The sequence below is a fragment of the Rhopalosiphum maidis genome, chromosome 3 (assembly GCF_003676215.2).
Source record: "Rhopalosiphum maidis isolate BTI-1 chromosome 3, ASM367621v3, whole genome shotgun sequence".
Taxonomy (NCBI): domain Eukaryota; kingdom Metazoa; phylum Arthropoda; class Insecta; order Hemiptera; family Aphididae; genus Rhopalosiphum; species Rhopalosiphum maidis.
The window spans coordinates 34,349,607-34,365,422 of record NC_040879.1 but is presented as its reverse complement, the minus strand read 5'-3'; the positions used below and the strand labels follow the sequence as shown (position 1 = coordinate 34,365,422).

The window sequence follows — 15,816 nt, the reverse complement described above, 5'->3', positions numbered from 1 at the left end:
ATTCATTATCCATTTATTTGGTATGGGTTTGCTTCGAAACCATGTTTTTGAGTTCAATTCCCCTCTAATTTTTAACATATTTTGTTGTTTTAAGATTATTTATATTTTGATATTATGTATAAATTCAACATTTTGAGAATACGTCACACTCTAATTTAATGTTTCCGCCTTCTAATAGTAAATTTACGTTCAATGCTCAGCAATAATTTCATATTTAGTTTTGTTTCTTTTTATATTAAAGTGACCATATTATCAAAATACATGCTTAAAAGTAGGTAACTACAACTACGTTTTCCGTATTATGTTGAAGGTGATTTTTTTTTAATGTTTTAATTTTGAAACAAGTTATGAGGACTTTTAACCGTCATATTTTTTACACATATTTTCTTTTTTTCTATTTTATTTATTAAAATAGTCTATAATTCACTATTCTAATATTCAATTAATTTAAATATATTCTTAAAACAAACTATATTTAATTTAAACGAGTTATTAAAGTTATTAATCTTTTTAATAATATACAATAAGATAAATCAACAAATTTTAAATTTTTAAAAAATTGATATTTTGACTTATTCATGTATTTATAGGTATGTTTCTACCATATAAATTATGCTACATTGGTACATGCATTAATGTATATAGATGTAAGAAATTATACTTACATAGGTACAAACCGTTAAACGTGGCATATTATATATAAATAAAAATAAATATGTTATACTTACAATTTTATTTTCAATGAATAGTAGCAAAGGTAATGCGACGATGACGAGTTTTTTCGGTGGGTTTGGTTGTGAGTTGTGACACGTACCCGAGGTATTGTAAGGGCGCCTACACGCGTATGATAAGCGAACAGCTGATGCGTACGGCGTGCGCGCGACAATAATATAATAGCGGAGATAAATATCATAAAATGCATAAGTTTTTTTATTATTATGGTTGTTGTTGTTCTTCTCTTCTTTTTTAAAAATAATTCCGTCTACTAATAAATAATGTTGAAGTGACAACCGAGCACATTACTTAGGCTTGAAAGGCATTAGATGAGCAACAATAATAAATAAACATCAATCGTGATTTTATAAATTTTTTTTTTTTTTTGAAAAGTGTTAGCGCAACGCGCTCAGAGGGACATTGACGCGCACTTTATTTATATTATAATACCTAATATTATAACGTAATGCGCGAGATGGCTGTGGAAGAGTGGTGCGACACGAGGGTGCGTGTATAATATAGTACGACGCGCTTTGAACGTCTGCCGCAACGAAACCAATTCATCCTGTCATAACTAATATAAACATATTATATTATTATAACACACGGATAAGCCACTCGTCTTTGTTTAGCGAATCCGAAACCAACGTCGCGTCATAGTCGTGTGTTAATAATGGTTTGTAATATTTGTATATTAATAATAATATATATATATATGATATGCATATTAGTTATTATTCAGATTGTAATAATGCACACACACACACACACACACACACACACACAAGTGCGAGCAAACACACTGTAACGGGATGATAATAATATCAACTCAGATAATACACACACGCGCGTAATGATGCAACGAACCATAAATTATAATATAATATAATATACCTCCGATGCATCGAAGTACGAGGACGATGCTTTGAACAAAATTTTGTTTCGGACTTGTTAACATAAACATTATTGGGGAGGGATATAAAACAATAATTTAAACATTTTGTGTATTTCCCTAGCCTACCATTATGAGAAACGTATGACCATTTTTTATACATCGTATTATATTTACTAGAAAATAACAAAATGTTTGCTCTTTCAAATGCAAAGAAATATGAGTATCAAAATATTGAAATTTAGCAAGTGTGGTTGTCAAATGAACGTATGTTACGACGAAACCGTATTTATTCAGCTGCATATGAGTTGATTTCCTATAGGTATCTGTTTATCAAAATTGATACCGACTAATTGATTCATGGAGCATTTACGATGTATGAGTATGTGGTCAATTATGTTTTTGTTGTATCTATACCAAAGAAAATAAGTATTTTAAGGGAAACTGTGCACAGGTATAACTAAAATAACACCATTGACAGATATCAGTTTTTGAAAGTAATAGTTTCACATTTTTACCTTCCTCTCGATAGTTCACTACTTGTCCATGAAAAAAGCCAACCATGACGACGAATGACAATATAATATTATATTTTAATAAGTAAATGAAAAAAATTTAACCTACTACAAATAGTATAATAATGAATTAAAATATAATGATTGACCGACTTTGATAGCCATCAATAAAAATAATCTTGTGGAAGAGACTACTTTTTTTCAACTTCACCGTGCACCGTGGCATTTATTGATTATCGTTCGGGAATGTAATCATTTTTTTAGGTTCATCCGCAAAATATTAAATTATATGTACTAGGAATCAACTTACAAGTCATCTAAATCAACTCAGCAATCATTTAATAGGTATGCGCATAAAGTAATAATCTCTGGAATCAACTCACCCACACCGGTGTATATTCCGGTCACGAGTGGTGTTCTCGGTACGCGAGCAGTCAAGCCGTGATTCGTTTAGTACCGAGTACGGTAGTTGTATAGGTATTAATAAACTTATGTAGTAAAAGTAGTAGTAATAATAGCAACGGGACAATGCGGTATTGAAATAACAGTAGTAGGTATTATATACTTACTGAGACACAGAGTAGTATATACGTTGTATAGCATTAGTATAGTGCGTTTGGGAAGGGTTTCAAGTGCGCTCATAAAATTAAGTGTGGCCGTTACCTATTCAATCGAGGTGTTAATTTTTTTTCTACATAAGACCGTACTAGAAACCGTGTGAATAGCGAGCATTCTCTGTCTGACTGCGCACGTCACCGCCTTATCACACGTACTACCATAATGAGATATTATCAAAATTCGTTTTTTGTTTTTTTTTTTTTTTTGTTTTACTATTCTTCCGTTTAAAACCCTTTGTCGTTCAAAAGTATTGTTCATATTACATAATTGCATGCGCGTGATGTCACGGTGAACGATCTTCTTTCCATTATTCTATTAATAATTTCAAAACTCATTTTTCAGATAGTTATATCCTTTTAGTTTTATCTTTGAGAAACGCTGTTTTTATAAATTCTCATGCAAATAATTAGAAGTAAATAAGTTTGAAATATTATGCTTTTTTTAAACAAACAGACATTTTAATTAGCTTTTAAAAAGTAATTCTAATAATAGTTCTTAGTAATAAACATATATATTTTAAATAATAATATATCGATTATTCAAATTTCAAATAAATAGACTATTATGTAACAATGTATAAGTAAGAATGTAAGATTATTGTATATTAATTATCGTAATTTAAATAAATAACCCACGTGATTTGTGGATTAATGAAAAACCTAACAATTAAAAAATACCATATTGTAGGTAGGTATTCGATTTTTAATATAATTAATTTACTTAAATACCTACTCAAAAGAAAGAAGAATATTAGTAAATACGCCACCATTAGTGTATTATGTTATGTTCATAAATTGTGTAAACTTTAAACAATATATTATTATCTCTATTACAGACGGTTGAATTTGCTACCGCCATATGCCTCAGAAGCGGATACCAACTGCAGGCCACCAAAAGCGTCAAAACTTATCAAATAAAAACAAATGCTTGGTTATGTTCACGATCCGTTTTGTTAATGAATATATATTATCTTTAAATGGATATGTGTATTGTGTCACGCATAGAAAATGTTTGATTTTCTTATATCATTGTAATTGAAGACTAGATTGTTGTGAAGTGAACACAACTTTCAATAAAAATTCCGAAATTTTCAAGAATGAGTAAAATTAAATATTTGGTGTTAAATATCTGAGAACAATACTTTTTTTCAGAGTGTACGTATTTTTAGATACTTCGAATAATATTTTTAATATTCACTGTAATATTTTTGTAATCAGTAGATATATTATGCATATAGCATATTATATTGAAAATTTAAATATAATCTAATTTATACAATCGCTTTAAAATTGCCTATTTTGTACATTTCAAATTTTCCAATGAAATTGTGTCTTTTATCACTTAAAATGTGTTTTAGCTGAGAAAATATGCGTTCCACATTATTACTAGTTATTGGCCATTGTTTATAATAGTTGGAGAATATGAAGATTATAACTTATAATGTTGCAATGAACTATGTGAGATATATGAAGTACTAATAGTAGCTACGCGGCAACCGTGACGACGCTTTACTGGAATTTATGTTTTCCTCGAACATGAATATATTATAATTTATTATGTGTAATAGGTATATTGCACGGCTGTTACAGCTAGATGTACCTTTATATTTTTAACAAATAACGAGTCTTTAATATTAATTGTTACCAAAAATTTAATCGATTGGTGACGAGACGCGTAACAGCCACCATTTAAACTATCCAAATACCGAAATTCTAGAGACGTTATATTATGTATGATAGATATATATTGAATCATCATCGGGTCAAACGAGACCAAAATCTTAAACGACACTAAACCGCGCTTCAAATTACCATAAAGACGCTGCAGATGACACTCCGGTCGTATGGTGGTATTACAGTATTATACGTCCGACTTCATTTTCGCAACACTATATTATACAATAATGTATAGATAATATTGTATCTTTTTTTTAGGTATAATAGGTATATTAGATTTTCCAAATTTGTTTTTGACCTTATTCCAACATCTCCTTCTATATTTTTTCTTTTGGTCTATATATTTTTCTTAAAAGCTTCCTTTCAAAAACACTTAGTTTTATATGTGTGATACTTATAAATAGCTATCCAGAATAACTCCAATTAAACAGTAATTATTACGAATCTTTTTGACGAAATTATATTTTTAACCCTATTAATAGCCTAATATAGTAATACTTACCTCTTCTCAACTATGCGTCTTTCTTTTATCTCCACGTTACTTGTGTTTGCTGCTACTTTGTATTTACTTTTTCTAATTGTCTTATCCTGTGTAATGTTAAACTGAAAGGCCAGAAATGTGGTGTACCTTTATGTGATATATTTCAGCACTAAAAACTTATTTGAGTATGTTCTTTAAAAACTCTCTTTGTACTAAGAGTCTTATACAAATGCTTTGATCACTCCAAGTATATATACTCCTATTTGAGTTATTATACTCAAAAGTTTCTCTTTGTTTTCAGCGACGTATGCCGCCTTCAAATCCACATAGTCGTCCTGGAATTTTTCTACTCTTCTTTTAATATTTCCACTATGCTGTAGGTAAAATTTATTTAAAAAAATGAATTATTTATTTATATAAAAATAATGACGATCGAATATTCAATAAATATATTACATATAATATTATTATTACACGCGTTCTGTATTTTAATTTACGCTTACACCGTATTTCTCAATAAAACTACATTGAAAAGTGAGTTTGATATGAGTAACGACTGGAAAATATATTAAAACTACCATTAATGTTGTCAATTAACAAAAATGAAATTATTGTTCAATGTAATAAAATATACAAGAGCAATGAGTATACACACTAACACACTATATAATACTAATAATAAAATGATTAATTTTTAACATATACATTGTAAATGTACAATTATAATTATAATAATTATAATTTGATAACGTACGCAGTACCTCCATGGCTATATGTTATTAGTTAGCCTTTTATTAGTATAATACAGCGATGTAGCAAGAGTTTATATTTTTATATTATTATATAACCGTTAAATTATCAATGATTGAAGTGATAACGCTTGTTTGGAGGAACTGAAAGAATACTTTCAAGATAACAGCTTGAAATTTTAATTATATCTTCCCGATCGAGGAACTTTTTTAATCAGTTGTTTAAAATTTTTCCTATATTTATCAAAATGTAATAATACCTCAATTTTATCCTATGACTCCGTTTTCCTCACGTTCATATATATATTTATAATGTGCGGTTGTTAGAACTCAATAATCTCGGAAAACACGATCATAAAGCTATCGATGCCGTAGTTATATGTAAGTCCGGTTGGTGCTTCCATTATTTTTTGTTTTAGTTAAGCTAGTTAGGGGTCACTAAAAAAAAAAAAAAAACATCGATACAATATATGCCAAATCAGCTAGTCATTATACATAGTCTTGAAATTTTTTAAATAATTTAGCCTTGTATAGCCTTGTTAGTCTATAAATTGTATTGAAAATAAACATTACAACATTTATAGTATAATATTTATAATCCTCTTAATTGGTTTGAACGATTACAGTTATTAAACGAATAAATAGTTCATACATTTAACTATACTTTATTCGAGTACCATATAATCCAAGCCACATAAATTAAACTTAAATTTACATTTAAATAATTAATATTCATACATTTTTGATCAGGAATACATCACAAAAGCACAAATCCTATACAATCACAACATTGCAACCTTGATTAACAAACAAAAAAAAAAAAAAACGTGATCTAATTCATCTGAAGTTGAGTGTTAATATAACATAACTTTAATACATATATATATATATATATTATAAATCATATACCAATATATTAACGATAATTTTGCTCGGATCTACATGCAGGAATCGAGCGTGTAAATACATTATACTATACGACCTTCATTTGAGTTTTCGGAAAACGTAGCATAAGTCAACAAAACGGCTAATTCCAAACCAGACGTATATAAAACTTATTTATAATAATATATACTTTTGTATTCAAGCGGCATACGGTAAGGACTAAGGACACGCCACGGACGGACATAAGACACACACTATAGTTGCCCAGGCTACTATATTCAGGTTTGTCTTTTCGTGCGTGCGTGTCAGTGCGGTCCACCTACGCACATATATAGTTATAGTAGCCGAGGAGAAGAAGGACATGGCACTTTTATGGTTGAATTTTTCGATGATGATGGTGATGATGACGACGACGAAAATGATGATGATGATTTATGTGTATAGTATATTATCGTTATTATAGGTATACATATATATGTATATAGTTATAGGTGTATACGCGCGCGTGATAGATAGACACACACTGCACGTTTAAGATAATAGAACGTGAAAATATACATCTCGAGCGCCTTATAAATAAAAACAAGACAAATTAACATAATATCCATTAAGATCTGTTCTGGCCGAATATTTCAAATATGCATTTAACACACACAGACATACATATATATATATATATATATACAATAATAGTATAGTTCGATATATAGTCCGTAAAAGGGTTATCCTCACGGAAATCATAATTTGTGCAGTATACTATATTACTGCGTCTACCATCAAAAGTTGAACATCTCTGAATAACGGATTACGATCGCATTATATTATAATAATACTTGAGTAGGTACAGAGTTTTCGAGGATGCAGTCTTCGAATAATCAAATAATCTTATAATATATTTTATAATAGGTAATGTGTGTTTTTTTAACCCCTTTATCATTCCATGAATGGAATACCGACTGTGCCCTTTATATATATGTATTAATGTATAGGTACTACGTATTAGGTAGGTAGTAAGAAATATTGTATAGCTGATGGTCTATCTAAAAGTTTATGTATCGCACGGATTGTGTACGTGACCGTAAATTATTTGTATTATTACTATATAATACAGAGTATTGAGTAGGTAAACTGATTGCGGCCACGTGTGACAAGAATTTTGTGTAGGGGTATATAAGCCGAATACCGTAAATATAACAATAATACAAATAATAATATCCCGTGTACGTTTATTGACTATTATTATTATTATTATTACTATTATAAATCCACTGTACAATAACGTTATCGAAATTTCAATCACATTGACTATATGGTATAAAACCGTTTTGTGTGTATGTGTGTGTGTGTGTGTGTGTGTGTGTAAACACTGCTGTGACACGAATTTTAACGAAACAACACTTGATGATATATTATTATTATATTCATATATTATAGGTGGATACCTCTCCTGCCTAGAGAAGTGCGGAAAATTCCATTATAATATGCTCCTTGTACACAAAACGTAAACTGTGTATTCATAAATGACAAATCTGCTAAAAAACATCTCGGCGGTCGGTTGAAAATCGTCTTTAAGTGTATGTGAATATTATAAAACACTGTAGATTTAGCGAGCCGACATGGTTGGCCACCCAACAGCTAAACAAGAGCGATTGTTTACGTCGATTCACAGCATGGTTTAGCACGTATCTTTATGATCAGGGCTTGGGACTTATAGTACTTAAATCTTTGAAATAAGCGTTTAAAAACATTATTATACATAAGCACTCAAATAAGCATTTAAATTTATTTGAGTAAAAATATTTAATCAAATAAAAAAACTTTCTTTTTACATGATGAAGTGTACTAGACATAATTTTTAACTGTGCTTAAAATAATATAATTAAAGAATACAAAAAAATATTGAAACAAAATGATTAGGAAAAGTTTCTAACTAAAAAACTTCACTTTCGAGACATATAGCCTTATTGTTTATAGATTTTTCGAGGAATTTCCTGAAAAAGCCATAAAAAGTAGAAAAACTGGCAAAAAAAAAGCAAAAATAATCAGAAAAACTGGAAATAAGCATATTTTTAAAAAATCGTTGAAAAAAGCAAAAAAAGCACTTTCAAATTTCATAATTGAACATGTTTTAACATGATATATACTTCCTTAGCACTTTGCTACATTTTAAGTCAATCCATAAAAATAAGCAAATGCTTTAAGTTCCAAGCCCTGTTTATGATCTATTTATAACCATTAGTTATTATATTTTTCAGTTTTTTAATTTATTTATGTCGATAAAATTTTTGTATTTCCGTTAAAAAAACTCTGATACAAAGTTTCACACATAAGTGATTCTAGCAGCAATATTTGAAAAACATTGAAAATATATATTATGTAATATTCACCGTTATTTTTATTTGATTTGTTCAAAAATTATTAACTGTTAAGACTTGAAACTTTTCATCATTATACATACCATATTACCATTTTTCATATACACAATGTCATGTTTTCAAACTACTTATACTGCTGATCTTAGGCTTTAAAATATGACTATAATATTATGCTATAAATAATTATAAATATTGATATAAAATAAACCATGAACCATTGCTCAGTATTATACATAACTTACGACGTTATTGATGATAGTCGTATGTGTTGATTTCGAAACAAACCACTTAAGTTTACCTAATTAAGGAAATACTGCTAATAAATAATATAAATACCGTATAAGATATAAACGATCCTTGTAGATATCGATCATTGCATCTCTTTTGCTCAAAATATTTTTTTTTTTTTTTTAACCTAATCAATATAAATCATATATTACGTGATTATTATCGTATATTATATTATATACGGTGTATAATTTATAATATAATTTTGGACGACCATCCCCAAAATATCGAGTTACCGGTAAGCGTCTCGTCGGACCGTAAATATTGTAATTTCTAGTGATCATTTTTTTTTTTTATTATTATTCTTGGGACGCTACAGTGATGCGATTCTGCTGCAGCGTACATAACACTGAACACTCACGCCCGGTGTACGCCTACCGCGATTTAGCCATATAGGCACAGCGACGACAGCAAAACGCCGGGTCGTGCGGGATTTCACTGGCGGCGGCGCGGAGTAGTCGTGGCGGTGTTGGTGAGTGGGGTGGAGGGGGCACGGCGGATTAAAGTCTCCCGGCCGGACGAAATGCGCGCAATAATAACGCGCCCAAGGTAACGTAAGGTCTCGCTTATTACGTTATTATTACCATTATTGTTGTTGTCATAAATACGCGTATCGCGACGACAACAATACTCGCGCGAAATCCCCCGGAGAGGATAATTTTCCACGGGCCCTTTACACAGAAATGCACATAGGTGTATAATATGGTATTATACATATCGCGCGTGTATGCCTCCTGCCCGCGCCGCGCGTTTACGCATAACAACAATAACAGTCGGTACAAGCATTTACATACTATCGTTATATATTATATGCGAAGTAATAGTTCACACATAATGGTACGCACACGACACACGCGCGCGTGCTCGCGACTAACGTCGTCTAGTAATTGACGATCGAGTAGTATTGTACGTATGCCCCGTGCGCGTCGGATCCCTTTCGATAATAGCTGCTGCGCGGCAAATATCATACAGACACGCACATAATGTGAGCGCGTTGGATTATCATCGTATTTATAATGTGCCGGCGTTATCGGGCGTCTGTTCGTTCGCGCGCACAACAATGGTCGGACGCCGCGAGAAGTATTATAATATATATGTATATATATAAACAGGTATATAGAGTAATAGTACGCGTACAGTATATCATAATACGATATGTATAGGTATAGAACGCTCGCCTGTTGTGTGTATAATACGCGCGCCGGTATAAACGAGTTGAGTATATTATTATTATACATTATTTCCACGCGCGCGTGCATATTATAATATATAACTACACACGATGATAATAATGATATCGTACACGACGTTATATATTATAATATTGATACGAGCGAATGCGCGTACGTGTAGTATTTTGTGTATACATATATTATAATATAATAAATGTATACCGTATATACACATTATAATGTGCGTTTGAAAGCCACCCGACTAAATGGAGACATTAGCGGTGGCACGTTGTGGTACGACGGCAGCAGCATCAGCAGCAGCAGTCCTCCGCGCCCGCAGCTAATCTCGTTTGAATGCCTGTCAAACTATCGGATTAAAGACGCGTGACGTACGCGATATGCCTCGGCGGCAGAGACACACGCTCGCGCACCCGTTGTACATAATAATATAATGTGCAGTCTGGCTGCGGATGGTTACAGGCGGACAGCTATGGGGCCCGTGTGCATGCCTACAATATTGTCGTACGTAAATTTTAACGCAACTTACAAAGGTGTAAGATAGACGTAATAAACGATAATAATATATAGATGATTAAAGCTATTGTAAAACGTCCTCAACGTGCGACGTATAGAATAGTAACGTATACACGCCCTCGATGGACACGACTGTTTATAAATAACTCGATTTATTACAATAATTGTTCTATACTATCTGCGGTATGAAACTTTTAAAGTAGTAGTCCGTGATTTGAATATTCACGGTATAAAATATGTCCATGGTAAAAATATTCACGATAAAAAATTCCAAAGTCAAACCTCTGCAAGGCTATAAACTGGCACGAATGTAAGAAAAATACTAAAAAATTCTATACTTAATTTATAATGAAAGGTATATCATAGGTATTAGTAAGTACCTTAAATAAATAAATTATATATATATATTTTGAATAAATTTAATACCTATCTAATAATTAATATCGTGTATCTTACAAAACGATTAAAAATGTTTATTTGTTATGTACTACATCAAATTAATTAATACTATTGAAATACATTTAAGGAAATTCTTGATATTGTTCTTATAATTAATTCTTGCAATTTAACCTTCAACGGTTAATTTTTTCTTTTCTGGAATTTTAGTATTTTTTCTCTTTGTTCTATTTTAATTTTTTACTTAGTCCATATATATATTGCAAACTGAAGGGCAAATGCCTAATTCTTTGTTGTGGGATTCTCGCACTAACTCTTCATTTCATTGTATCTATTTATGATTCTTCCCCTATTACCCATTTTACAGTGTGCGTTATTGAATTTGGCCATTACTTTCCGGATTTTATATTCGTTACCTATTATACTATCCTATACAATATTCTAAATATCCATTTTGACGAATTTTAGCTGTATAACAATAAACACAGTAATTCTTTTCGTGAACCATCAGTCAATACAACGGGGAATTAAAATTTAAAAAAAAAAGGTTAAAAGTATTAAAATTTTTTTTTTTTTAATATTGCCTAGCTTATAATAAAAGAATCACCCTACAGTACATAATATATTAGTAAAAATGAAAAAAAAAAACATCCTGTCGTGATCGATAGCGGGGCTTCGATTTGTGTACGTGAGTTATTAATATAGGTACGACTAGCTGGTACGAGTATATATAATAAAATACCTAATAGACATCGTTCACTATTCAGCTGTAAAATTAGGGGCAGAAGGGATTACGAGATTAAAAATCCCTAAAAAAATCTGTTAAAAAATGTAGTAAAAATCCTCAGTAGAAATATATATCTTTTTTAGCGTTAATATTGGTTTTAAAGCTCGATTCGTATATTCTGACCAACATATTTTGACCTATATAGTATTATTTTATTCAAGTCAAATTGATTTTTCCAAATAATAATAAAATTATTATCATCTAATGTGAAATTTAAAATACTATTCATAATAAAACGCATATTATTTATTGTTGGTTGTTTTCATGAAAATAAGTATGTGGCTGTGTCTGTGCATCTTAACACTTTTCATAATGATAATAGGTACACTGCTGTGTTCTTGAAATGTATGTATAATGTATAATATTATTATAATATACAGTGGCGAAGCTACCTATGAGACAAAGAGACATTGTCTACCCATTAAAAATGATTCGTCAATTTGTGTTTTATAATCGTATTAAAATATACCTAAAGTTTTTAAAAAATTAAAATGTATTGTAATTTCAAATTTGTATTTTTATTATAGACGATATTTTAGTTTATAATTATTCTAAAAATTATAAAATATAAAATATACATGCATAAACAGATTTAAATAGACGCTGTCGGGTCAAAACAAGACAATAGTCAATAATAATGTTATTTGCTAGATATATAGACAATGTGAATAGTGTCTCATACTTTAGAACATGCGGTGTGGTGGGTTCTTGAAGGAGGGGTATCGTGCGCATTGAGTTAATGGAGACATGTCTCACGAATGTATCGTTATGGTATATTTATAAATATACCCACATGACGATAAGATAATGATATAATATAGTAATAATTATTTTCTTATTCGTATTTATACAGTAAGCAGTAATAATAATAGCATAATACGTATTTAATTTTAATAGCAGTGTATTTTTAATAATTTATATTTTATATTTAAATTGATGAATCTTTTAAACATATTTTAAACTATTTAGGTACCTAGTTGTTGTTTCTCGTTGGAACGCGAAGTGTTTTAAATTTAATAATATGGAGTGTTCAGATATAATAAGTGAAATTTTAAAAGTAGGAATTCATAACTACTCTTTCGAACATAAACTTCAATTAAAAACGAAAAAACCAACACCACGTTTAAGTTTGGAAACGGTTGATGGGAAAACAATACGAAAATTTCAAATATCATGGTACACAAAATATGCGTGGTTAGCTGGAAGTAAAAATCTAGGTAAATTATTTTGTTATTATTGTTTACTGTTTCGGGGAGAAAAAACATGGGGAAGTGATGGTATTTCAGTTATGAAAAATTTTGATCGTAAAGCATCAAAACATGCAATAAGTAAAACACATTTAACTTCCCAAGAACAATTTATGTTACTTGGGGCAAATCGAATTGAACATGCACTGTCGGAAGGACGTCGTTTGGCTGCAATTAAACATAATGAAAATGTCGGTGTTAATCGTCGAATATTAACACGTTTAATACATGTTATTTGTTTTTTGGGAAAGCAAGAAATAGCTTTTCGTGCTCATAACGAACATAGTTCTTCTATAAATAAAGGAAATTATTTAGAACTTTTAGATTTACTTTCTCGAGAAGAGCAACTTCTCAGAGAACATTTTATGTCGAATTCAGTTTTTAAAGGAACATCAAGCGATATTCAAAACGATTTAATTTCCTGTATTACTAGTGTGTTAAAAACTAAAATTTCAAACGAATTACAAAAAGCAAATTTTATTTCTATTCAAGCTGATGAAACAACAGATGTATCGTGTAAATCTCAAATGAGCATTATATTTAGATATGTAGTCGATAACAAAATTGAAGAGAGGTTTATAGGATTTTTCGATGTATCAAAAGATAAATCTGCCTTTGGCCTATCTGAAATTTTATTAACAGAAATAAAAAATTGGAATATAGGTGATAAACTAGTGTGTCAAACATATGACGGAGCAGCTGTTATGGCAGGGCAAAAGAATGGAGTTCAAGCTATTATTAAACAGTCGTATCCAAAAGCAATGTTCATACATTGTTATGCTCACCAACTTAACCTAGTGTTTCTACACGGATCAAAATCGATAAAATCTGTGAAAATATTTATAAGTGATTTGACTATGTTTCATACATTTTTTAGTAGATCGCCAAAAAGAAGTCAGCTTTTAAGGGAAAAAGGGTTTAAACTTCCTCAAAGTTGTGAAACGAGGTGGAATTATCACTCCAGAGCTGCTGCAACTATTACTACCCATTTTATAGAATTGAAAAAAGCGATAACTTGTGTTACAGACGAAGACGACTGGGATCCAATAACTATAAATATGGCATATGGTTTATTGCATAAGCTAACAAATTTTAAATTTGTTTATTTACTTTGTTTGTTTAAAAAACTATTTTTATATTCAGATCATGTATTTTTAATACTACAGACTAAATGCACTGCTGATGTTCAATATTGTGTCAAACAAATAAAAATATTTTCTGATCAATTAATTGCAATGAGAAAAGAGGAGACTATATCAATATGTTGTAAATCGGCGATGGAGTTAAATAGCGAACTACAATATTCAGAAAAAAATATAATTGATCTCAAAACTCTAACTTATGAAATATTAGATTCTATAATAGTACAAATTTAAGTTCGATTTAAAGATTTCATAAATTAAAAATTTGTCGAGCTTACAAATAATACGTCGTTTAAGGATTACAAAAATAATTTCCCAATGGATAAACTAATGGAACTAAAAAATCATTTTCCAGACATATTTAACTTAGAACGATTACAAAATGAATTGGAAATAATTTATGACAGCCCTGATAAATATTTAACACCAAAAGATTTATTCAATTATTTATACAAAAGTAAGAATATAAAAAATTATAATGTACATTTTAATTTAAAATATTTATAATTAATTATTTTTATTTAATTTTAGACAATTTACTAGATGTATATCAAGAACTTTCAAAATTATTACAATTAGTATTATGCATCCCTGTAACAACTTCTTCTAGTGAGAGGAATATGAGTGCTTTGAAACGTATTAAAACGTTTTTAAGAAATTCTATGAACAATGACCGATTGTCAAATTTGTCATCACTGGCCATTGAAAAACAAATGTTGAACGAGTTATCCACAGATCCTACATTTATTGATGAAGTTATTGATTTATTTGCAAAAACAAAAAATAGAAAAATAGATTTAATCTATAAAATAATATAAAAAAATTGTTACTAGTTAGTGCTATGAATAAAATAAGTTTATTTGTGTATTTTTATTTAAATAATTTCTTTCTAAAAAATATTATTTTAAATTTGTCTACCCTAATCCCGAACCCAAGCTTCGCCACTGATAATATATAATATAACAAATGTAAAATTGATGACAGTCACTAAATTACTATGTTTAAAGTTTTTTATTTTAATTTTTGTTTTGTAATTTTATAATATTTAAATTGTATATTATAAATAAAGGTAAAGGTTTCCTTATTATTATACAAGATAAAAATTAAACATATTTGATTTCGTTGATGAATTATCAACACAATAAATGTATCACTCACTACTGAAGTATAACAATTATGTGCTATGTGTTCACTTAAAAAGATTGTTACTAAGCAATTATTTTTATATTTGTGCAAACATTTTATCCCTTTTAAAATATTTTGTAGGGTTATACGCCGCGTGTATACAAAAATTAACTTATTTGATATAAGATTATCCACTGTAAATACCTACATTAAGGATTTT

At 29.7% G+C, this 15,816-nt stretch overlaps 1 protein-coding gene across 1 annotated transcript; it reads left to right on the top strand.

Annotated features, from left to right (window-relative positions):
• Positions 1 to 13,103: 13,103 nt before the first annotated feature.
• On the top strand, positions 13,104 to 15,316 carry LOC113557910 (zinc finger MYM-type protein 1-like). The gene is made up of 4 exons (XM_026963450.1): positions 13,104 to 14,397; positions 14,473 to 14,595; positions 15,003 to 15,226; positions 15,305 to 15,316. Exons 1-4 carry the CDS (start codon positions 13,104 to 13,106, stop codon positions 15,314 to 15,316), a joined length of 1,653 nt encoding a protein of 550 aa, XP_026819251.1.
• The last annotated feature ends 500 nt before the right edge of the window (positions 15,317 to 15,816 follow it).